Below are 26,219 nucleotides of genomic sequence, written 5' to 3'. Positions count from 1 at the left end.
ATGGCAACTAATGGAAATTGTCTCAGCCTTAATCAAGTTAATGTAATTTGTAAATTTTACATTCTGTGTATCTTCTCCTGAAGTGAAATCAGAAATGACACTAAAAAATATTTACACAAAATATTGAAATGTGTTTGAAATGCAACTTTGTGATGACAAATTATAGCATTCTCCTTCCAGTTACCATATAATACAGTTTTACTGTATCAGTTACTGAACATCTAGAGGAGCAGTTACAGGACCCCAGAACAATAATTAGTAAAGAGCAAAGAAAGTGTCTTCGTTGATAAAATTTGTCTTGAGATTTAGGGAGATTTCACTCTATGTTCATACGAGAATTTCAGAGTAGAGTTTCTCCTAAAGTTTTCTCAACTGACATAATTTTTAAAGACCAGTATACCTTTTGTACTGCTTTGTGGACACAAATTCTAAATTTTAAGCCTTTTGGTGTATTTTTTTCTGCTTTTCATTCTAAATGGTAAAAAAGATACAATTTTAATTAAAGATATTTCTTTGCCCAAAAGAATTTTTTGAAAAAATTTAAGAAAATTTTTTTGTCTCACGACTTGTTTAGAAATTATTGTTTCCGATACGGAAATATTTTTAGAGCAAATGTAAACGGCATGGTGTTTCCTTTTTTTTTTTCCTTTTTTGGGTAAAAATAATTGAAAAGGGATTAAACGTTTTAATTAATGATTTTAATGACGTTTTAGTAAATTTTTTTGATTATTTTCAGGCAAGATGCATTAACAATGAATACCCGCGAGCCTGGGGATTGGGCTGCAGGCGTTGCGAGCATCTGGACAGTTCTGTGATGCCATGGTCTGTGTTGGAAGCACTAGAATCTTGGCAAGTGCCTCGTATTTTGCTTACGGAAAATATGACTGAGCTATTTGAAACAAAATTATTATTAACTGCTCCCATTTTTTGTACTTCAGTAGCAAATTTTAGAGGTATTTTTATATGTATCACTGATGAAGGGTAATAAAGCCCGGTAGTTGGAAAAAATAAAATACCAGTTTTTTTATATTTGGGTTTGGTTGTGTTCCAGTTTTCCTTTTATGATTTAAATAATTTTTGGTTAGGAAATATATAGTTTTTTTACTGGACAAGAAAAAATTTATTCAAGAATTCAGGTTATTGCTAGTGACCTATTCAATGCTAAAAGGGAATGGGGTTTAAATCTTTTCAAAACAATTTTTCAGTTTGAAAGTTTAACTGTCCCCTCAAATGTCAGTTGGCAAACAAATGTAGAAAAACACATTCTTGTAATTTTTCCTTAATATCAAAGGGATACAATTTTTTGGTATGGGAAAAAGTGAAAAAAAAATCAGAGCACAGATTTATTATTCTAAGTACAAATAAGAAACATTTGCAGGGCATAGATTGACATGATAGATCAAATTAATTGTGAAAATTTGTCTTGGTTGGTAAAAAAAAAAAGGCATTTCATACCTAAAAAAAAAAAAGTCGTTCTTATAAATTTATAATAAAGATAGAATTTTTGCGTTGAGTGGTAAAATTGTTTACAGCTGCATTTTTATTACTTTTTTTAAATGAGGGTTCACAAGGGGAGGTGCGCAGAGACCCTTCTGACAGTTTGGTTTGACTGCGCCCACACGAAGGGAAAATTAAATCGAGATTCTTATACCTCCAGATGTCAGCTGTTTGCTGTAAAATGTTTATCAAATTTCTCTACACAGGTAACAACTTTTAAATAAATGCTGAATTTTTCATATTTCGGGGGGGGGGGGGGTTTTTTAAAAGGGATTTTCAAAAAAAAAATCTTTGTGATAATTCTTTCACCCTTTTTTTTTCTCCAAAAAGTAGTTTCTCATTTCAGTTTTCAAAAAAAAATACATTCTCCAACCCAGAACTCTTAGTATTTTTTTTAAAAAATCTATTAAAACCAGGTGGTGGGTTTTTAAGTAATTTTTTAAAGGATTTTTTATGTCTCCCCAGGGGACGTATTTTTTTTGCCCGTCCTCCGTCCGCGTACGTCCCAAAATTTCCAGCAAAAAATGGGAACCATTTACCCCAGAAACCCTTTAAAATTCTAGGGTTGTAGGGTGTGGAGTAAAGACCCCATTTTTTTTTGGGTCCCCCCAAGGGCAAGGTCAAGGGGCCTGAACATTGAAAACCATTTCCGATCAATAACTAGAGAACCACTTGACCCAGAATGTTGAAACTTCATAGGATGATTGGCCATGAAGAGTAGATGACCCCTATTGATTTTGGGGTCACTCCGTCAAAGGTCAAGGTCACAGGGGCCTGAACATTGAAAACCATTTCCGATCAATAACTAGAGAACCACTTGACCCAGAATGTTGAAACTTCATAGGATGATTGGTCATGAAGAGTAGTTGACCTCTATTGATTTTGGGGTCACTCTGTCAAAGGTCAAGGTCACAGGGGCCTGAACATTGAAAACCATTTCCGATCAATAACTATATAACTCTGTGAAAGGTCAAGGTCACAGGGGCCTGAACATTGAAAACCATTTCCGATCAATAACTAGAGAACCACTTGACCCAGAATGTTGAAACTTCATAGGATGATTGGTCATGAAGAGTAGATGACCCCTATTGATTTTGGAGTCACTCCATCAAAGGTCAAGGTCACAGGGGCCTGAACATGGAAAACCATTTCCGATCAATAACTAGAGAACCACTTGACCCAGAATGCTGAAACTTGATAGGATGATTGTACATGCAAAGTAGATGACCCCTATCGATTTTGGGGTCACTCCATTAAAGGTCAAGGTCACAGGGGCCTGAACATTGAAAACCATTTCCGGTCAGTAACTTGAGAACCACTTGACCCAGAATGTTGAAACTTCATAGGATGATTGGTCATGCAGAGTAGATGACCCCTTATGATTTTGATGTCACTCTGTGAAAGGTCAAGGTCACAGGGGCCTGAACATTGAAAACCATTTCCGGTCAGTAACTTGAGAACTACTTGACCCAGAATGATGAAACTTCATAGGATGATTGGTCATGAAGAGTAGATGACCCCTAACGATTTTAGGGTCACTCTGTTAAAGGTCAAGGCCACAGGGGCCTGAACATGGAAAACCATTTCCAATCAATAACTTGAGAACCTCTCGACCAATATAACTATATAACTCTGTGAAAGGTCAAGGTCACAGGGGCCTGAACATTGAAAACCATTTCCGATCAATAACTAGAGAACCACTTGACCCAGAATGTTGAAACTTCATAGGATGATTGTTCATGAAGAGTAAATGACCCCTGTTGTTTTTGGGATCACTCCGTTAAAGGTCAAGGTCACAGAGGCCTGAACATTGATAACCAGTTCCGATCAATAACTTGAGAACCACTTGACCAAGAATGTTGAAACTTCATAGGATGATTGAACATGCAGAGTAGATGACCCCTATTGATTTTGGGATCAGTCTATTAAAGGTCAAGGTCACAGTGGCCTGTTCATGTAAAATCATTTTTTGGAAAAAACTTGAGAACCACTTGACCTACAATGTTGAAACTTAATAGGATGATTGGACATGCAGAGTAAATGACCCCTATTTATTTTGAGGTCACTTGATCAAAGGTCAAGGTCACAGGAGCCTGAACAGTGACTTGAGAACCACTAGGCCAAGAGTGTTGAAATTTAGCGGGATGACTTGACATGCCAAGTAGATGATCCCTATTGCAGCCAACCATCAGTGTCTCTTTGACTTTCGCTCCTGACTCCTATTGACTTCATGCCTATAGGACTTTGCATTGGGGGAGACATGCGCTTTTTTACAAAAGCATTTTCTAGTTAGTTTTGAGAAAAAATAATACATTTATTTTGTTGCAACATAATTTTTTCCTTATTATACGCCCGAAGGGACGTATTATGTTATACCCCCGGTGTCCGTCTGTCCATTAGCAATTTCGTGTCCGCTCTGTAACTCTTGAACCCCTTAAAGGATTTCAAAGAAACTTGATACAAATGTTCACCACACTGAGACGATGTGCAGAGCGCATGTTTTGGATGTCTCACTTCAAGGTCAAGGTCACACTTAGGGTTCAAAGGTCATATGAGTGTGTTTCGTGTCCGCTCTGTAACTCTTGAACTGCTTGAAGGATTTCGAAGAAACTTGGCACAAATGTTCACCACACTGAGACGACGTGCAGAGCGCATGTTCTGGATGTCTCACTTCAAGGTCAAGGTCACACTTAGGGTTCAAAGGTCATATGAATGTGTTTCATGTCCGCTCTGTAACTCTTGAACTGCTTGAAGGATTTCGAAGAAACTTGGCACAAAAGTTCACCACACTGAGACGACATGCAGAGGGCTTGTTTCGGATGATGGCTTCAAGGTCAAGGTCACACTTGGGAGTCAAAAGGTCAGATAGGACTTTGCTGTGTCTGCTCTCTTACTCTTGAATGGCTTGAAGGATTTTCAAGGAAAATTTGGCACAAATGTTCACCACACTTGTGAGCTAACGTGCAGAGCGCATGTATTGGATGACTTGCTTCAACAAGGTATGATACTTTAGCGGTCAAAGGTCAATATATGACTTTGCCTTGTGTATCTGCCTCTGCATTGCAGTGCTCTTGTTTTTATTTGGCAGATCCTTTTTAGCTCATCTGATTTTTTGAAAAAGAATGTGAGTTATTGTCATCACTTGATGCGGTGTGTTCGGCGTCGGGTTGGCCTGGTTAAGTTTTATGTTTTAGGTCAGCTTTTTCTCCTAAACTATACAAAGCTATTGTGCTTTGAAACTTGGAATACTGTTCACCATCATAGAGCTGACCTGTAAGCAAGAAGCATAACTCCATCTTGCTTTTTGCAAATTGGCCTATTTTGTACTTAGAAAATATCAGATGTTCTTGGTTAAGTTTTATGTTTAGGTCAACTTTCTCCTAAACTATCAAGCTATTGCTTTGAAACTTGGAATACTTGTTCACCATCATAAGCTGACCCTTGTACATCAAGAAATAACTCCATCTGTTTTTGCAGATTTATTCCCTTTTGGGACTTAGAAAATCAGTGTTCTGGTAAGTTTAGTTTAGGTCAGCTTTTATCCTAAAACTATCAAAGCTATTGCTTTAAAACTTGCAAACTAGCTTTGGTTTCACCATCATAAGTTGGACCTGAACAGCAAGAAACAGTCAACTGTCCTGCTTTTTGCAAGATTTATGGCCCTTTTGGACTTAGAAAATATCAGATTTCTTGGTTAATTGTATATGTTTATGGTCAACTTTTTCTCTTAAATATCAAAGCTATTGTTTGAAACTTGCAACACTTGTTCACAATCATAAGCTAACCCTGTTACAGCAAGCAACATAACTCCATCCTGTTTTTGCAATAATTATGCCCCTTTTGGACTTAGAAATCATTTTCTTGTGTTGAGTTATGTTTAAGTCAACTTTCTCATAAAACTATCAAGCTATTGCTTTAAAAACTTGAACAGTTTTTCCACCATATAAGTGGACACTGAACATCAAGAAATAACTCTATATCTGCTTTTTGCAAGATGATGGCCTATTTATAGACTTTAAAAATCATGGGTAGGACAATATTTCTTTACACAAAAAAAAATCAGATGAGGCAGTCGCAACGCAAGTGTGTCTTTGTTTGTTTCTTACAACAAATTTTTTATGAATTACTTCCCTTTTTGTTACTAAAAGTAGCTTATTTTGAAACTTTTTTTATTATTGGCCGGAGGGAAAAACCAAGACCACTTTTCTGTTTTACAACATGGAGGATACATTCAATTTTTAGATGTTTTTTGAAATTACTTTACCTGGTAAATATTGTTGTTTTTTCTGGACTTAGAATTTTTTTTTTGGATTTCTTCTTTTTGTTGTTCCTGTCCTTTGGCTTCAGCTGTCAAGTTCTTTAAATTTTGCTCCCATCCTCTGATGTAACCCTTCGGGCGTATATTGCCCGGCTTGGCGGCGCTTTTGTTTTAGTTGTTATGGTGTGATTTTCCCTCTTTGACCAGACCCTGTCAAGATTCCCCCAAAACAGAAAAAAAAACTTTAATTTGAAAAATAGTATTTCAACCATCTAGACTTTTAAACTATATTGATAACCTATACTTAAACTTTTTTCCCAAATACATCATTTAAGAACGAATTACCTAATGTCCTTGCATACTGAGAGAGATCCGATTAATCAAAGTTCAAACAAGATACAAGCTAGATCACATACAACATTTTCATAAGATATCCAAGCAGGATGACTCATAAATACTTGGGTTTTTGTGACAATTAAATGAAAAGGAATAAATCTATGACTAAATACACCAGATCTTTAAGTAGTGAGGTAGTTTCTTATGAGTTTAGAAACAAAGTAGGGCATATCATTTCCTGTATTCATGTTGTTTAACTAGTAAGTAAGAAATGTCAGGGGCTTTTTTGCAGGTCAGCTAGAGCTGAACAGCCGTGTTGTAAGTCATATAGAGAGGCTGGCAACTTTGTTTGGTGTCACACAGCTCCACATGCAGTGTCAGGAATACATTCAGAAAAATGCCCCACCAGATAGCCAAAACCTTAATCTCAGACCAGAGAACCAAATTGAACCAGATTCCAGTATAAATGGAGCACAGCCTGCTGGAAGAGAGGAACGCTTGATTAGCACACCAGATGACAACAGTCAGGGTTCAAACCTGAGTCGAAGTAACTCTGTATGTTCTGGAATCAGTAGTGACCTCGGCAACAGTTCTTTTGGAATGGTTGTTAAAACTGAACCATTACACCTTGCATCGTATGAAGCAGCTCAAAGTAGACATTCCTCCCCAGGTAACTGTCGCAGTGATGATTTTCTCTTTGAATTCTTACTTTTCTTGGAAGTACAAATGTTAGGTACTGCATGTATGTGCTTGTTTTGTATTCATGGTTTAATGATAGATGTTTAATCATTTAGTCAGGACATGATGATTATTCCACTCTTCAAGTAATATGGTAATGTGTTGCATTTAAGGTTTATAAAGCAAAAAATACTCCTTTTTCTTTATTTATGCCCACCTTCGAAGTTATTTTGCAGATGTCGGTCTGTATGTAGACCAATTCCTTTCCGGTTGATAACATAAGAATGCATAGGCCTAGTATCATGAAAGTTAATAGGGAGGTAGATCATAATCAGCAGATGACCCCTATGGATTTTGAGATCAGTAGGTCAAAGTTCAAGGTCACAGTGACCCTGAACTGTTTAACAGTTTCCGAATGATAACTCAAGAACACTTGGGCCTAGGATCATGAAACTTAGTAGGGTGGTTGGTCATGACCAGCAGATGACTCCTATTGATATTGAGATCAGTAGGTCAAAGGTTAAGGTCACTGACCCAGAACAGTTAAACCGTTTCCAGACTATAACTAGAAAACCTTTGGGCCTAGGATTACAAAACTTAAAAAAATGGTTGATCATGACCAGCAAATGACCCCAATTGATTTTGAGGTAAGAAGGTCAAGGTCACATTGACCCAAAACAGGTGTATGGTTTCTGGATGATAACCCAAAAACACTTGGGCCTAGGATCATGAAAGTTAATAGAGAGGTTGGTCATGACCAGCAGATGACCCCTATTGATATTGAGATCAGTAAGTCAGAGGTCAAGGTCACAGTGACTTCAGTTCAACCGTTTCCAGACTAATTTGAGAATGTTTCAGCCTAGGATCTCGAAACTTGATAATGACCCCTATTAAATTACAGGTCAGTAGTTCAAAGGTCAAGGTCACATTGTTGAATCATTTCCTGATGAAAACTTGTGAATGCTTGGGTCTAGGATCACGAAACTTAATAGGGAGGCTGATCATGACCATCAAAATTCAGATGACCACTACTGATTTTGAGGTCAAGGTCACATTGACCCAGAACAGTAGAGCTTTTTTGCCATATAACTGGAGAATGCTTTGTTCTAAGATCACATTTGATAAGGAGGTCACTTATGGCTGGTAAATGACCCTTAATTATTGATTTGAGGTTAGAACATCAAATGTCCAGTGCTCATTGACCAAATAGTTTTTGTTTCTTGTGCAGTTAATGGATGCATCAAGGGAGGCATTTTATGTTCTACAAGCTCTTGTTTGCTCAAGTGTTGAGTGTTTTACAATACTTAAAATTGTTAAAATGTGTATGGTTTAGTACAGACATGGCAGTTGCAAGGAATAAAAAAACTTTTACTCTGTAAATTTCTGAGGGGAAAAATTTGATGAATAAAGCACTATAGCTTCCTGCTATCATATGTATTGAGAATATCCTTTTTGTGCGGTCTGTCAGTTTGTGTTTCCGACATTTGCCTCACATAAAATATTTGACTGAGAGCCTTTTAAAATTTGAGTCCCACATTTCTGATAAAGGATTTGACCTTGAGTCACTAAATTTTATAGGGATATATTGCCAACCAAGAAAAGAAAAGAAACTTTCTTAGTCTCCCTTCTGTATGTTCTGGGAAGATTTTCATAAAGCTTGCATTAATTCTTAACCTCATCAAGACGACATGCAGAGTAACTAGGTCCGATGTCAAGGATAGTCTTGGAGGTCTAAGGGCAAATAGTTTCCATAAATTTGTGTTTGCTGCGTATCTTCTAAACCACCTGGAAGATAAATTGTATATAACTGGCATCAAATATTTGCCCCATCAAGTTTGTGCAGAATGCACAACACAGGTCACTAGGGCCGAGGTCAAACTCACACTTGGGAGGTCATTAGTCAAATAGCTTAACTTTTTGTCTGCTCCATATCTTCTAAATAATAAATTGCTAGGAAGATTTCCATGAAAATAGTTACAAATATTAACTTCATCAAGAGGATGTGCACAACCCAGGTCACTTGGTGATTGTTACACTTGGGAGGTCAGAGGTCAGATAGCTTCAGTTCATGTCTGCTCCATATTTTAAACAGCTGGGAGAATTCTCAAAAAATTGGCAACAATTGTTGCCTCATCAAGATGTTCAGATCGCACGTCTCCGCTCACTAGTTACATATGATTCGGTAGGCCTTTTTCCTAAATAAAACTGGTACCAGTGATAAAACTCCTGAAAGGTTTATATGGCACAACACAGAATTTTATTCTACATGACAACTCACTGACAAGTACTAGTAATCTTTGTCTAAGAATATTGACATGTCTGGTTCATCTATTGATGTCACATCCTATTTAGCCCACCTCAGAATGAGATATGACTTACTAGTTAGGCTAATTTGGTTTATCCAAGTGTCTTTTAAATGGCTTGTAAGAACTTTGATATGGCTAGTCACAAGCATGATATTACAAACAAGACCTTGGAATGTTCAGAGTCAAATCGAATATATGTCATATTGAAAGGGAAATGTCTTCTTTGTGTTTGCTTTTTAGCTCAAGGTGAGCTTTTATGACCACTTTATGTCTGTCATCCTCAATTTTGTTGTCAGCAATTTCTAAAAAATCTCCTTCAAAACTACTTGGAAGATTTACACCAAACTTCACAGGAATGATCCTTGGGTGGCCCCCTTTTAAAATTGCCTAAAGAATTAGAATCCATTCAGAACTGTGGTTGCCAAGTCAACCGAAAGGAATATCTTTAAAAATCTTCTTCTCAGAAACTGTTAGCTCACGGGTATGAAACGTTGCCTGCGGCACAAAATGTGCCGCACTGAAATGAAGGCATCGCGCCTCCGGCGGCGCAGGCATTGCGCAGGATGTTTACAAAAATAACGAGCAAGGTGAGTAAAATTGGATGTTTTTGGTTATTGTCTTTTTACAGTAAAAACTTTTTAGAAATCGGGGAATGCAGCGGGATGTAGTTGTGTCTTGCCGACAAATCCATGCCCAATTTGTGAACAAATATGTAATATTGTTATTTTGCACGTGTTTTTCATCGGATACAGTAACGTGAAAATTACAAAAGCAGTGAATATTCAGAGTCATTTCTTATCCTGCTGTAAAAGGAATGATGTATTTCTGTAGTATGTCATATAAAGACATGATATCTGATCGATTGAGATAAAATACATGCCTAGGAAAAGGCATATCCCCTCGTTCTGCCGACTTTTCAGTCCAGTGCCGCAGGCATCTCGATGGTGCCGCAGACATCGTGGGAGGCGCAGTCATCTTGAATATTACTCACACTAAAGCTGTGAGTAAATCAATTATTCTCTAATCTCAATTATCAGAACAAAAAACAGATTCAGTATAGGTGTAGACTATGTATTTTGACAGCAAATATCTTTACATTTTTCGCGGAGTAAATGCAACATTTCTATAGCGTGGATTTCCTCTTGTTGTACCCATCAGGCTTTGGCATGGAACGAAACTAACACATACATTTAATAATCGTACAAACGTGTTATTCAAAACTAAAATACTCAGCTTTCCGAAACTATTATTTAAAATTATGATTCTAAATGTATATTATTCATGTTTTTGAATCCAAATGAATAGTGTAATTAATTATTCTAAAGTCGGGTCACGATAATTCTTATTTTATAAAGCGATAAAGCTATAACTCAAATATACCCATGGTCCATTAAATAGTTTAGTTCAGCTTCAAAAAAGGGAGGGTGGGTGTATTGCTGTCAAAATTCTAGCTACACCTGTGTAACGCTTAAATACCCCCGAATTACCACGAAAACCCCGTTCTAAATTCCCGCCAAACAAGATCAATAAATTACCGTACAGCCTGATAATTTCGAAACGAGAATAATTTCACCTATTGTAGTCAGTAGTACGTGTAATTTCGACCTTCTAACATGTATTGAAGTACAAAAATATCAAACCCGCCCGCTTAGCTCAGTAGGTAGAGCGTCGGTCTACGGATCGCGGGGTCGCGAGTTCGATCCTTGGGCTGGGTGTGTGTTCTCCGTGACTATTTGATAAACGACATTGTGTCTGAAATCATTAGTCCTCCACCTCTGATTCATGTGGGGAAGTTGGCAGTTACTTGCGGAGAACAGGTTTGTACTGGTACAGAATCCAGGAACACTGGTTAGGTTAACTGCCCGCCGTTACATAACTGAAATACTGTTGAAAAACGGCGTTAAACCCAAAACAAACAAAACAAAAATATCAATCACAATGTTGTTCCTCCAGTTATTATAGTAGTAAGACAAATCTTCTCAATCCGAACTTTGTAATATAAATGGCTATTTTAAGAAGTTTGCAGTATTTTTTCTTTCTGTGTTTGGGAATGGGGCCAGGGAAAATCACGTCATTTTGTATCAAGTTGGGATTACATACAAACGAAGAATATTTAAAACGATACTGTTCCCAAGTTTTGTGTAGAAAAGAACCAATGAAAAAATGTCCAAAATGGGGCTTAACTTGTTCAAATCATTTCTGAAATTCTACAAAAATATTAACGTATTTTACTCACTCTTTGTCGTTGAACTATGATTTAGGTCTGTGCACTGACTGTACACATAAAGTTTTCGTCTGATCATAAGATGAAATGATTTTCTTTTTCCTTTTTATATACACTAAATGCATGTACATCCATCTGAAAATATAATATAAACAAGATATTTAACTATGGATAACTTCATTGCTTCTTTTCCACACAAAACTTGGGAACGGTATCGTTTTAAGGGAAGTTTCATGTTTACGTTTTTTGTGTCTTTTTTGCGTTCCTTTTCTTCGGAAAGCCCCAAAACAGTGATATTTCGCCATTTTTTGGGGGGTTTGGGGGAGGGCGAAATTCAGCTCATTGCTTATCAACATAGTACGCCCAAACTGTAAAAAAAAAAAAAAAAAAAAAAAAAAAGAGAGAAACAAAACTTGATGCTGAAACAAAAACATCAAAATTGGTTGAAAACTGACAAAAGTTATGACGGTTTTTGTGCTCAAATGCTGGTTTTTATACCTTGCTTTGAACTAAGCATCAATAATTGTTACAAATGGGAATGTTTGGTAATTGAATATTGTTTTTCAGGAGAAAGTAATCCTGATTCGATACAAAATGACGTGATTTTCTCAACTGGGAGGCACCTGGTCCCATCCCCCAAAAGAGCAAAAAAAAAATTGCAAACTTCTTAAAATAGCTATTTATATTACAAAGTTCTGATTGAGAAGATTTGTCTTACACAATAACTGGAAGAACAACAGTGTTATTGATATTTTTGTACTTAAATACATTTTAGAAGGTCGAAATTACACGTACTACCGACTGAAATAGTATTCAAGATGACTGCGCCTCTCACGATGTCTGCGGCACCATCGAGATGCCTGCGGCACTGGACTGAAAAGTCGGCAGAACGTGGGGATATGCCTTTTCCTTGACATGTATTTTATCTCGGTCGATCAGATGTCATGTCTTTAGATAGTATACTACAGAAATACATCATTCCTTTTACAGCAGGATAAGAAATGACTCGGAATATTCACTGCTTTTGTAATTTTCACGTTACTGTATCCAATGAAGAACACGCGCTAAATAACAATATTACATATTTCTTCACAAACTGGGCATGGATTTGTCGGCAAGACACAACTACATCCCGCTGCATTCCCCGATTTCTAAAACATTTTTACTGTAAAAAGGCAATAGCCAAAAACATTCAATTTTACTCACCTTGCTCGTTATTTTTGTAAACATCCTGCGCAATGCCTGCGCCGTCGGAAGCGCAATGCCTTCATTTCAGTGCGGCACATTTTGTGCCGCAGGCAACGTTTCATACCCGTGTAGCTGGATTTCAAAAATACGTTGTAGAAATGATCTCTAGGTGACCCTCTACCAAAATTGCTGAAAACTTTCTATTTTGGTAAAACACATGGCCCCTAGGAAGTGTGGTTTATTTTCCCTCAGTGACTATATTGTAAACTTCAAAATTTTCTTTCCTGAGACCTGAAGACGTAGAGCTCAGATATTTGGTATGTGACATTGTCTAGCAGACTTTAACCAAGATTGTTTAAGTTATGATCCCAGGGTCAATATTGCTCCTGCCCCGTAGTCCCTAGAATTTACATAGAGTTCTATAGGAAAAAGATAAAAAAATGTTTTTCTCTGAAACCAAGAGGCACAGAGCTTAGTTATTTTACATGTGGCATTGTGTTGTGGTCCTTTACTAAGATTGTTCAAATCATGACCAAGCATCCATTTATAGCCCTGCCCTGGGATCACTTAGTTTTTATATGAATTATAAAGGAAAAAATACTTCAGAAATTATCAGATCATATTTCCTAGACTGTTTAATTATAATTACCTGATGACCAAAAGTAATTAGGGGTCACTTGACTGTGACCTTTACCTAGGCTACTGACCTACTTTCTTGCTTTTTAAGATACAGCTTTGAAATTTGGATGACTTTATTATACAGTTTTGCAAATTGATCTTAAAACTGACTTTCAGTGGCCATGAATGTGACCTACAGACCTACTTTCTTAATATTTGAATGAAAATTGAACTGTGTGGTTTCAGTCATTATTAAAATGTTTAAATCTTTTTACTTTCACACACAAAAAATGTATTGAAAGCTTTCAGTACATTTTTTGTGTGTGAAAGTAAAATGATATAAACTTTTTAATGATACTGTCTTAATATTTAGCATCGATTTGACATTTGAAACATGTGGCTCATATTTCTCAGGTGAACAATTCAGGGTCATCATGACCATTTTGTTTATTGAATCTTGGCCAAGTTTTCTTGAAGGACAGCTGTGATAAAATGGTTGTATTTATTTCAGGAGCAAAGTCAGGTACCAGCTTCAACAACATGTCATTGCCAGAAAACCTTCAGACAGGGAACCAGTCAGGACAGAATGAAACTTCCATGAGTATGTTAGAAAAACTGATGAGTCCAATAGTCAACCTGAAAAAATTACCAAAAAACATTACACCGGCAACCGTTGTCATGGTTAGTGATGATGAAAATGATGATGTTTCAAATGAAAATAAATCTTCGCAAAGAAAACCGGCACAGTATAGTTTGGAAGAGAAAGAGGCAATTGCTATAGAAGCAAAGAGATATGGGACAACTCATGTTGCAAACACAAGAAACATTCCATTACCTGATATTCTTAGCTGGATGATGCTGTTTGGTTTACGTAACCCTAGCAACCAAAGGCTTGGTAAACATGGGAAACAAGTAAACCACGACGCTGATCTAGCTCTTGTACGTTGGATTGTCCAGCAACAAGAGATGAATGGATGTGTTGATTTAAATAGTATGAAACAATATGCTCTCACTGTACACCAACAAACAAATCCTAAATTTTGTGCTTCAAAAACATGGCTTGGCAACTTTCTCCAAAGAAATATGTCAGTGCTACAAGGCACGAAATTTGTCCAAGGTGATAAAGGTGATGAACTAGACATTTATGGGAGTTCTGAAATGTCAGATGTTGTTGTGAAGCAAGAAGTTCTTGATAGTGAAAACAAAGATGTTCATTCAGGGGAAAATGTGTTAGAGACTTTAGGACAACATACGGTTTTGGAGGATATTCCATTAAATGAACAACAGCTTGTAAATGAAGTTGTTGAAGCTGGACTCAGTGCAGTTGATGACGATGATGATGATGACAATTATGAAGATGATAATTTTGTTGATGATAACAATGTTAATGACTTAGGAAATTCTCATCATGCTAGCCCAACAACAGAAACCAGTGGTCCAAATCTTGAAATGATCCAAACCCCATTCGGAAAGAGACCAATTATAATAGGACAGTCAAAAGCATTTGATGCCAAGTCTGAAAGAAAGATTGTACAGTGGGTATTGGAACGACAAGCTAGAGATGGTTATGTTTTTACTGATGATTTTAAAAACTATGCTAGATCTCTTTATAAAGGTTCCAAAGTGTTTGGTGCAACTCAGGCTTGGATGAAAAAATTCTTAAGGAGAAATAGGGCTTTGAAAAATGTGAAGTTTTGTTCCAAGTTTAAGAATGTCTATTCAACTGAAGACAAAGTGAACTGTGTAGCTATGGCTAAGAGATATGGGGTTTCATATGCAGCGAAGCATACAGGCATTAACCAGAAGGTCATTCATTGTTGGAAACTGGCTCATGATAAGGGAATGTTGAATGTAGACCAGTCCGCTTTAATGAAGATTGATGCTCTGTGTTCAAGTTTTCCTTCACATACATTGTCACAGAGCAGTGAAACTCCTACTACCTCAGGCATTAATTCATCAGCTAACTTCAGTCCAAGTGTTGTGGACCAAGCAACTCGTGGCATTGTTCCAGAGTTCGAGAAGAAAATAGTGCAAGAAATTAAGGATTTGCAGTTACGCGAAGGAAGTGTGAATTATAATGACATTAGCAAGATCAGTCAATCAATTTATAAGGAGACTAGACCAAACTTTAAGGCAAGTTATAACTGGGTTAAATCCTTCTTAGACAGGCACAAACAAGCTTTAGTAGATATTGAGCTGGAAAATGTAAGTAAATTGTTAATAGAGAATGATTCTCCAGCAGTTTTAAATGAACACAAAGACAGTCAGTTAAATAATCCAAAAATTACTGAAATGGTAGACCAAGCACTGTTGGCTATTGGTAATGGGGAAAATCTTGGGGATGGCTCAGGAGAGCAGTCTGTGAAAGAGAAGAGGCCTGTCATTGTAGGACCGTCGGTTATGTTTGACAGGAAGACTGAACGGAAATTAGTAGACTGGGCCCTGGAGAAACAAGAAACTGATGGGTATGTCTTTACTGATGATTTTAAACTGTTTGCCAAATCTGTTCATACTGGACCCAAAAATTTCTCTGCTTCGTCTGGATGGATGACCCTGTTTCTACGGAGACATCGTGTTCTGAAAAAGGTGCAGTGGAGGTCTAAATACAAGAACAATTATACAGAGGAGGAAAAAATAGCAGCTGTAGCACAAGCGAAGCGGTTAGGAACGGGACATGTTGGAAGAATATTAGGGATTGAACCCAAGTTAATTTCTGCATGGAGGTTCAAAATGGAGAAGAATGCCCCAAAACAAACATTCTGGAAGGGTACAAAAATAAAGAAATTTGGTATGAAATCAGTACAGGCAAGATATGTACCTGTAAAACATACTGCATTGAGCCTTGGTGGATCAGACGCAGCTAGGGGTATAGTGCCGGAATTTGAACAGAGGATTGTGGATTTAATTCTAGAAGAGCACCAGAAAGAAGGTAGTATTTCCTATGAGGAAATGAGTCGAATTGCCCAATCTGTTTATAAAGAAACCAGACCCACCTTTAAAGCATCCTATGCATGGATAAGAAACTTCATGAAACGCAATGAACAAAGTCTGCAAGATCTCAATATTGACAATGTGAAGAAGGTTTTCCTGCCCGAGGATGAAGGAATAGAGAATTCCAGTGCTGATGGGAATTCAGCACATGAGGTAGATGATTTTAGGCTACAAAAAATATTCCATAAAAGACCAATTATTGTTGGACAGTCCAGATCTCTAGACACCAAAACAGAAAAGAAACTGGTACATTGGACTGTTGAACAGCAAGAGAAAAATGGATACGTGTTTTTAGACCAGTTTAAATCATATGCACAGTCACTTTATAAGGGCCAGAAAAAATTTGCTGCAACTCAGGCTTGGAGAATAAAATTCCTCAGACGAAATCATAATGCTTTAAAAAATGTGAAGTTTCAGTCAAGTTTCAGAAATCAGTATTCCTTAGAAGAGAAGAAGGTGATTGTACAAGAAGCTAAAAAGTACGGTGCAGCACATGTGGCTAAAACAACTGGAATTGAGCATTGTCTTATTAATGCATGGAGACAAAAGCTGGAGAGAATGGGCATTATTCCTGCAGAGGGTCCTAGTCCTGTTCAGAGCCCAAGTACATCTAGTGAGAGGCCAAACTTTGTCTCAAAATTAAAGCAGATAAAAGACCATGTTGGGCCAGGATTGTACAGTTACAGAGGAATCGTTCCTGCTTTTGAAAAGAAGATTGTGACAATGATAATGAACAAGATGGATGAAGAAGGAAGCGTCTCTTACCAAGATGTAAGTAACTTCTCCAGAGCAGTATACAAAGAAACACGACCACACTTCAAGGCCAGTTACAACTGGATCAAGGATTTCATCAAGAGACATAAGAAAGAGTTGAGACATGCAGAGTTTGAGCAGAGTAAAAGAATCTCTCATGATATAGAGCCAGATACAGAAATAATTATTCCAGAAGATCACATTGGTAATGTTGAAAAGTACCTGAATGATGAGGAAGCTGGTGGAAGTTCAACAACAGATAAAAAATCTGCAGCAGTTAAAGAAGACTCTCTTGCTTCATGGGAAAGTCAGTCTGAAATGGATATAGTCATTGATAACCCTGAAGATCCAAATTATGAATCACAGTTTCAGGGAGATTCTGCAGGTATATCTAAAACCACATCAGACAAAGTGGACATTGGAAAAATTGTAGCTAAAAGGCCAATCATAATTGGAAAAGCAGTACATTTCAATCGTAAAACTGAAAAGAAGATAGTCGAATGGTTAATGGAGACTCAGAACAGAGAAGGTTTTGTGTTTACTGATGACTTCAGGAGATATGCAAGATCATTGTATACTGGACCTCCAGAGAAGTTTGGTGCTACAAATGCTTGGATTGCTAAGTTTCTGAGACGAAATAGGCTGGAGGGCAAGATAGAATTTCAGTCAAAGTTGAAGGGTAATAATGCAAAATTTGAGGAAAAAATATGTGAACTTATACAAGAACAACAACAGAAGGAAGAAAGTGTTTCACATGAAGACATTCAGAAGATAACACAGTCAGTGTATAAAGAAACAAGACCAAATTTTAGAGCATGCTATGGCTGGATAAAAGATTTTTTGAAAAGGAATAAAGACAAGCTCGTTGGAGTTGATTTTGAAAATGTAAAGAAAGTCTACATTCCTGATGAAGATGAGAGAGATGGTGTGCTGATCCAAAATTATGATCCATCAAAGAGTTTACCGTATTTGGACACTTCCTCTTCAAGCATTACTGGCCATACAGATGAGAGAAGTAACTTGAGCTTTTCTGATGGACAAAGTCATGATAGTTCTTGGTTTGACCTTGAAAGCTCAGTCGACCATGACAGTTCAAGGTCACACATCGACCAATCACCAAAAAGTGTTCTAGAAAAACTAGCTAGTCAGAAACGACCGGTTATAATTGGACCACCTAGAGGAATGGATAGTAAAACAGAAAAAAAACTTGTTCATTGGATGCAGGAACAACAAGAAAAAGATGGTTGTGTATATTTAGATCTCTTTAAAGAATATGCCAAATCAGTTCACTCAGGACCTAAAAAATTTGCAGCTACACAAGCTTGGATGACAAAATTCAAACAGCGTAATCATGAAGCTCTGAAAAATGTTGTTATAAAATCAAGGTTTAGAAATGAGTACTCGATGGAAGAGAAACTTCAAATTGTAGAGCAGGCAAAGAGACTTGGTTGTAACCATGTTGGCAGACAGCTGGGTATTAATGGCGGAGTTATATACAGCTGGAAGGTCCAGTTAGAACAAATGGATAAACTTGGAGGTGGTGCTGCATTTAATGAGTCTTTTGATTCTGCAGAATCCAGTTCAAGAGGTGTTGTTCCTGAATTCGAAAACAGTATTGTTAGAATGGTTCTTGAAACACAAAGGGCTAAAGGAAGTGTAACATATGAAGATGTGAGTGTATGTGCAAGGTCAGTGTACAAAGAAACAAGGCCAAACTTTAAAGCCAGTAATAATTGGGTTATGGATTTTATAAGAAAATATAAGGCAGACTTTAAAGATGTGAATTTTGAAAATCAGAGAAAAATCCATACAGAAGAAGAAAAATTGCATATTTTGTCTGAAGAAAAGAAGTATGGCACAGATCATGTTGTAAAGAAGAGAAATATTTCAGCAAGTACAATTTACCAATGGAAGAGAAATATGCAAGCAAAAGCCATTCCAATACCAAAATACAAGGCGATAGTTAGCTCAAAAATAAAAAAGAAGTATGCAAGAGGTAAGAATATCAAGACATACACACTAGAAGAGAAAAGAAATATGGTGGCTGTAGCTGAAGCAAATGGTGTGACATATGCTGCCCTCAAACTCGGTATAAGCAGAACCATGTTAGGTAAATGGATTCGTTATTTCAGAGATCAAGGGGAAAACATTGTTATTAACTACACTCATTCATCTACAATGAAAAAAGAACTTGTCCAGAAAGTTGTGGCATGGGTGCTTGAAGAAAATGATAAACTGGGCATTGTTCTTACGAATAGAATCATAGAACATGCAAGAAAGGTATTTGAAGAGGCATACACTGGTTATAATGCCACACAAAACTGGCTAGAAGGTTTCCTTGCACAGAACTCAGAGAAATTTGAAAAAGTGAGGTTTAGAGACGTTGGTGACAGGGATATGGACTTCTCAGATGAAATCAAACTGAAGTTATCAAGGTATGCCGAAAAACATGGTGCGGTTGAAACAGCAGAACTTGCTGGACTACAACCTAAGATCATATATCACTGGAGGAGGAATATGAAAATGAAGGGACATGATTTGACTGTTGATACACCAGCTAAAGTAGAGGTTAAGCAAGAGGATGCTACTAGTAGTTCTTCAGCAGAACCAAAAAGTCTCATGCAGCAAAAATTAGATAGGATAGCTGCTAAATACAGTACAGATGAAAGGAAAGCTATTGTTTCAGAAGCAAGTGTGAGTGGAGTGTCAGCTACCGCTTCTAAACACAAGTTACCTTTACCCTTGATGTTGAAGTGGATGAAATTGTACTTAGATGGTACTGATATAATAAGTCAGTCAGCTTCCAGATCGGCGAGTGTTTCTAGTGAGGAGAGAAGTCAAGACAGGTCTCAAGAAAAATTGAAAGTGAGGCTACCAAGTATAGAGAAGGCAGCAAAATCTTCAGATTTGTACAAAAAACATTCCAAAGAGTATAAGAAACAAGTTGTTGAAGAAGCCAAAAAGATTGGTGTAAAGCAGATGTGTGAGAAAACAGGACTTTCAAATTCTACAGTGTACTACTGGATGAAAGAAGAGAGAGAAAATAGTGTAGACAGCTCTAGAGATTCAATGGAAAAGTCTGGTTCCAGTGCCAGGTCTAGTTTAGACAGGGAATCATCAAATCCTGTCCCAATAAAAGATATAAAAAGGGAGCCAGGTTTACCAGATACATTGAACGCAAGTGGTAGTGACAGTCCTTCGAAAAACAGATATGTACAACAGCCATTAAAATTACCTAGAAAGTACACAGAGGAGCAGAAGCTTGAAGCAGCCCAGAGAGCACTTGAAATTGGACATAAACCAGCTGCTATTGAATTAGATATTCCATTAACTAATGTAAAAAGATGGTTTGAAATGTATAAAGACAGACTCATAGGACAAACTTTAAAGTCTAAATCTCCAGCTGCAAGCCAAAAATCAACACCTGTTATGTCTAAAGAGGCAAATGTTGAATCTCCAACAAGAATAAGCGTTGAAGATAGAAAAAGGAAAATATCAGAGACCGTAACTTCACCTGGTAGCACTACAAAAAGATTCAAATATACTGATGAAGATCGAATTGCATTTGTAAAGGAGACAGAAGTGATTGGAACATCAGCAGTAGCTGCTAAAGCTGGGGTTTCTATGGATCTTGTATATAGATGGAGATCTAAGTTTTTGAAAGCAATCAGAGCTGAAAGAGAAGCAGCAGAAGAAGCAAATGATACAACTGCCAACAATGAATCTGAAAGTTTACCAAGCTCTCCAAAGATGCCAGCACCTAGAAATTCAGTTTTTGATATTGCAGCAAGAGAAGGTATGACTGTAGTTAATCAAGGAAAGTCAAAAACTGATGAAGCACAGTTTGCATATCTTGGTTTACCAGTAAATAAGAATGTAGGTGAAAATTCACCAGAGGATGAAGTAAGCAATGCCCTTTCTGAAGTAACTTCCGATGATAAGAATAAAAGTGATGTTGATTTTGTAAATTTTGAATCAGTGAGAAGTGGTCATGACTTAAGTGATAGTGCTTATGATGGACATGCTACTGATTTGATTGAAATAAGTGATGATACTGATGATAGTCCAAATGTTCATTCTTTTGATGATATTGATATTATTGCTGCAGATCAGATATTGGAGATGACTTCGAGTTACATGGAGGCAGAAAAAGAGCATGAAAGAGATCCCTTTGGGTTTGAAAAAGACACAAGAATAGAGAAAGGTGAACATGGTCTAGGTAAAAATTCTTTAAGTATTTTGGAAGATACAGACACAGTAGGCAATGTTGAAAGTGAATCAGAAACTACTTCAGTGGGAGTAAAAGTGAAAGATTCTGTTACAAGTGAGGAAAAGGAGGGTGATTCAGAGGAAGGAAGCATGGGTATGATAAAAATAGTTAACATTAAAAGTGAAGCATCTACGCAATAAATAAGGAAGTATTGAATGCAACTGATGAGCAAAATGAAGAAAATCACCTGTACATTTTGTAGCATGATTTTATGAGATGGTTGATGATATTTAAAAAAGATGTATTAATATAAAAAGATTTGAAAGATTATAGTTTTAATGACAGAACAGCAGATAATACACTGAATTAAGTTATTGTTTAAGTAGCCAGAACATTTGTGCGGTATTTTCTCTTCATATTTACTTGGCAGTTCATTTTGTCTATTGTTTAAAACAAATCCATTGTGATAACAGGCCAAAAAAATCATTAGATAATAGTAAAGCATACAAAAAGTTAAAAATGGGTAAGTTTAAAGGAGAAGAGTGTTGGAATGTGGCAAAGTGGAGCTTTACATGACTTGTATATAATGAGATCCATAGTTTTGAAAGCAATCAGACTGGAAGAGTACAACAACAACAAATGATACATGCAAATCAATAACTGTTTACAAGCCCAAAATGCAGACTAGAAATTCATTTTTTATTCAGCAAGAGGGTTGATGTAGTTAATCAAGGATAATGATGAAGCCATTTCATAACTGGGTTTACCTAATAAGAATGTAGGTGTTCAAGTGGATGAGTAAGATGTTTGAAGTAACTTGATGTGGAAAAGGTGATGTTGATTTATTTTGAACAGTGTAAATGGTTATGACTTAGTGATAGTGTTATATGACATGTCATGATTTGTTGAATAAGTGTGTACTTTGTAATTTTTTATTACTTTTGATATTGTATATTATTTCCAGTGATCAATTATTGTTTGAACATCAAAAACATGTGTGGTCTTTGGTTGACAAGACACGAATAATGAAAGATGTAACATCTTAGTAAAAAATATTTTTAGTAATTTGGAATAGACAAGTAGTGTTGATATAGAAATATTGTATTAATAAATGTGTCAATAAAAAGTGTTCAAGGAGATAGAGGGTATATATAAAATAGTTTACCTTAAGTGAGCTTTAGCATGATACGATTGTAACTGTGAGAAATGACGTAAAACACCTGTCTTTTGTACATGATTTATGAGTGGTCTGTGATATTAAAGTGTGTAATAAACGTTGAAAGATATGTTTTGACAGAACGCAGTATACTATGTTAATTTAAGTACCAACTTTGTGCGTTTTTCGTTTCTTTTTACCATATGCTATTAAAATATCATGGATACGCAAAAAAATGATATATGATAAATATTAAGTAGCTTAAATACATATAATGGTGTTAAAAAGAGTGTGGAATTAAATGGTGAGTATTACATGACTCTATATAAATACCAGTAATTTGTGTTTGAGTTTGTTCAAATAAAACAATTTGCACAAATCAAACTTTTCACAGGGAATTTATTCTAGTCATGAAATTATATTGTTTAGTTTAGATTAATATATAACCATCAAAAAATTATCAACTTTTAATCATCATTTCAAGGATTTAGTTTATGGAAACAATTATTTTTCAAAAATTTCTTATGAAAGTGCAATTTACATCACTCTTTAAATTAAAATTTCAGCTGTAGTAAAATTGGATATTTGTCGTTGTTGATAGTTTGTGCTTTTGTAATTATGGTATAATGTCTTTTAACTGTAAATAGTCGCAGTTCGTTATTCATTATTGCGTAACATACAAAAATTGTTGTGGTCTTAGTTCCGATGATTAATTAATTGTTGAAAAACTTAAAAATATTATTGTGTGCAATAGCGATTACGTTGTTCAGAAATTTTGTATCAAAATTGTTAAAAAGATATCGTTTTGCATAGATCGTTTATTACATACAAATGGTGTATTTCGCTTGTGTCTGTAAGTGGATTTACTTTGTACTTGTAAGATTGACATTTTGTTACATCCATTTAATGTGTCTACTGGAAAAGTGTATAAATCTTTGTATTATTGAGAAAGGTGTGCGTTGTTTTATACTGAATACTCTCATGTATTTGAATTTATAAATTCAAAACATTTCAGAAATGGCAACTTTTTAGGAAAGTATAGTACAGTACATAATAAATTGTTTGTGTCTATTCTTTAAATGTTGAATGTATTTTCTGAAAGTTTTTGTGGATATTTTAAATGCTAAAATTTGCCACTAGGGTAGCATCTAGGTTTTAATGTCTGACTGAATATATTGAGTCATTCCAAATAGCTTTGTATTCTAAAGGTTGGTGCTTATGTTTTACATGATAGTAAAATGTTTATATACAAATGTTTAATAAATGATACCGTGTTGGGGAAAAGCAGACCCCATACATCTAAGCCAATATATACCCAAGTTTCAGTTGTTCTACCAATGCTAAAACACATTGGTACTGAAGTCCTGAATTCATTTTGGTTTGAGCATATACAGATAATGATGAAATTGTTTACCAATCAACCATACTTCTTGTATTTCCTTTTTCCTTACAAATGAATAATCATGACTCCAAAAGTTTATGTCACAAATAATATGTATGATATTGGGTAAATAATGCTGGAAGTGCAAACTTAGTGCTTTCAGCTGTTTAGCAATCACATGGATAGATATATGTTGAAAATGTCACTTACTGTGAACAAGAACTGAAAATAATAGTGATCCAGGTAGTTTCAGGCAATATTTTGTTTTAAAAAGAAAATCAGTCTTATGAAATTGTTAACTCCTCTTCACTACTAGTCACATGGAAAAATTAACAATTGTAAGAAATAGTAAGGTTTTTTGCTTTTGTTTGAAGTCTCAGGCACGTATAAATTCCTTGTATGGCAGTAATTTCTTTAAATGACATCTCTGAAAGTCATCTCTAAAAGTAATGGACTAGTTTCGTTAAAACTTAACAAACATGACCCTTTACCAAAATAGCTTGACTAACTAAATAGCTAACGTTATCCAGGAACCTGGCTTCCACATTGTTTAATGAGTGATTTTCCCACATATTTGCTTAATTGTTTAAACATTTTTTTCGCAGTATACATACTGCTTACCAGACACTGAGTGACATGTAGCCATGACGTCCCTCTTGTAATAAAACAATGATATTATTGTCATGTTTAGATAATAAAATTATGTAATATGTAGTAATATGTAGTCTGTTTTGGTTTCAGTAGTTAAATGGTGTTATTGTTTTCTGTTACTGTTTTTAGTACTTGTGCTAGTCATGTATAAATCTCAAGGAAATATTGTTCGGTTCATTTCTTCAAGGTCGGAACTGTTACTTTGAATTTGTCTTTGTAACATGTTGCATTTCCTGTTTATGGACGTAAATTTCCAATGCTTTCAGTATGTTACTGTAAAGGAAAAGGTTTTTAGGAAAGTAATTTGATTGATTTTATTGTAACCATTATTTGCTGAATATGGCATGCAAAAAAGATTCTTTCACTGGTTGTAGTTGGAGATGTGAATATCTGGCTCTCTGGTAACTGTTTATGCCTCTCCATGCATTATTTCATCACAGGCATCTGGGTAGAACCACCGAACTTGTGTAAACCAGGTGGATGGCTTCCTCTCGTGATGAATTCAACGCCTCAAGTGAGGCTCAAACCCACAAGTGATTTGAAGTCACTCGGCCATGGAGGCCCCTAGTTATGAACAATATTCAAAAATCCCAAATCACAGTTTCGTGCCAGTCAGCCAGCGTTTATTACCTAATAAATCGTTTTGCCAGGAAAAAAATGTGTCAGTATTTTCTGTCAACCAATGATTGTTTTCTTTCGTGTAGCAGCTATTGACCAGTGATGTTACTTTGTTAATCGTTAGATTTTCTGTCAGCCACTGGCAGTGTTATATAGCAGTGACTTTGTATAATGTCTGCTATTGATTATTTTTGTCAACCATCGATTGTGTCTGCGTAGTAATGGATGGTATTGTTTTTACATGTTTCCGATCTGAAGATGAACCAAACAATAGACCTTAATGCTAAGGTGCTAAATATAGAATACAAAACAAAAACAAATTGTCTTCAATAAGTGCAATAAAGTGACTTCTCAATCCTTTTACGTCTACCATTATGTTTGAAGATTATAAAGAAGGTTGTCGGTCATGATGAAATTCTTTCTTATTTTCATAATTATTTTTTTTCTAAAAACTTGCATTGAGAGACCACTAAAGGGAAGGGCAAAAAAGCTGTCTCTCAACAGTAATCTCTGAATTCAACATAATTTGAGCTGTGCCATGAGAAAACCAACATAGTGGCTTTGTGACCAGCATGGATCCAGACCAGCCTGCGCATCCGCGCAGTCTGGTCAGGATCCATGCTGTCCCCTTACAGTTTCTCTAATTGCAATAGGCTTTGAAAGCGAACAGCATGAATCCTGACCAGACTGCGCAGATTAGTAGGCTGGTCTGGATCCATGCTGGTCGCAAAGCCACTATGTTGCTTTTCTCATGGCACGGCTCATTTGTTTTTAACAGAATTGAAATAGGGGTATCTTAATGCAAGTGGTCTACTAATGTAAGTGATCTCTTGGGCAAGTTTCACTGTAAACATCAATCATCTGCATTTTAACCTCTGTTTACAAGATCTCTGATGAGCAAATACATTTATGTACTTCTATAAAAAGGAAAATACATGTCTGAATATTCTCCTCATTTTTTGACAAGTTCAGTTGAATAATTTTTTCACAGCTGTGAACAACAGACTAATTTCTGAGTTCCAGGTAGTATTGCTTTAAGAGGCTGTGTGATGTTACTTACATTTGGAGAATAAATTTGTTGCATACTTCCATCATATACAAGTTAAATCGTGCAAAATAATTGTGAAATATGTCTCTAAAATAGAGGTAATAAATAATGCTTTAAGCTTTGCACATATGCTTGTGGTTGTTACACAATTGTCTGTTATCATTTAGGGTGATTATATGTGTTATATAGGATGAAAGCACATAACTGACTATAAAACAGTTTATTTTAATAACTAAATTCTGTATATTGTTGATAAATAATGAAATAAAATGCTTTAATTGTTTGACAGACAATTAAGCTATTGAT

The 26,219-nt window shown here is 36.0% G+C and overlaps 1 protein-coding gene across 1 annotated transcript; it reads left to right on the top strand.

The window, feature by feature from the left end:
* Positions 1-21,542, top strand: LOC123549413 (uncharacterized). The gene is made up of 4 exons (XM_053546707.1): positions 1-42; positions 737-860; positions 6,384-6,761; positions 13,617-21,542. Exons 1-4 carry the CDS (start codon positions 1-3, stop codon positions 21,257-21,259), a joined length of 8,187 nt encoding a protein of 2,728 aa, XP_053402682.1. The 3' UTR covers positions 21,260-21,542.
* Positions 21,543-26,219: the final 4,677 nt, after the last annotated feature.

The sequence above is a fragment of the Mercenaria mercenaria genome, chromosome 6 (assembly GCF_021730395.1).
Source record: "Mercenaria mercenaria strain notata chromosome 6, MADL_Memer_1, whole genome shotgun sequence".
Classification (NCBI taxonomy): Eukaryota; Metazoa; Mollusca; class Bivalvia; order Venerida; family Veneridae; genus Mercenaria; species Mercenaria mercenaria.
The sequence above is the reverse complement of the archived record's forward strand: the minus strand, read 5'-3'. Positions and strand labels throughout refer to the sequence as shown.

Coding starts and splice junctions, on each gene's coding strand:
- LOC123549413 (XM_053546707.1), top strand. CDS start 1: ATGGCAACTAATGGAAATTGTCTCAGCCTTAATCAAGTTAAT. Junction 861..6,383: donor AGAATCTTGGCAAGTGCCTC/GTATTTTGCTTA, acceptor GCTTTTTTGCAG/GTCAGCTAGAGCTGAACAGC. Junction 6,762..13,616: donor AAGTAGACATTCCTCCCCAG/GTAACTGTCGCA, acceptor TATTTATTTCAG/GAGCAAAGTCAGGTACCAGC.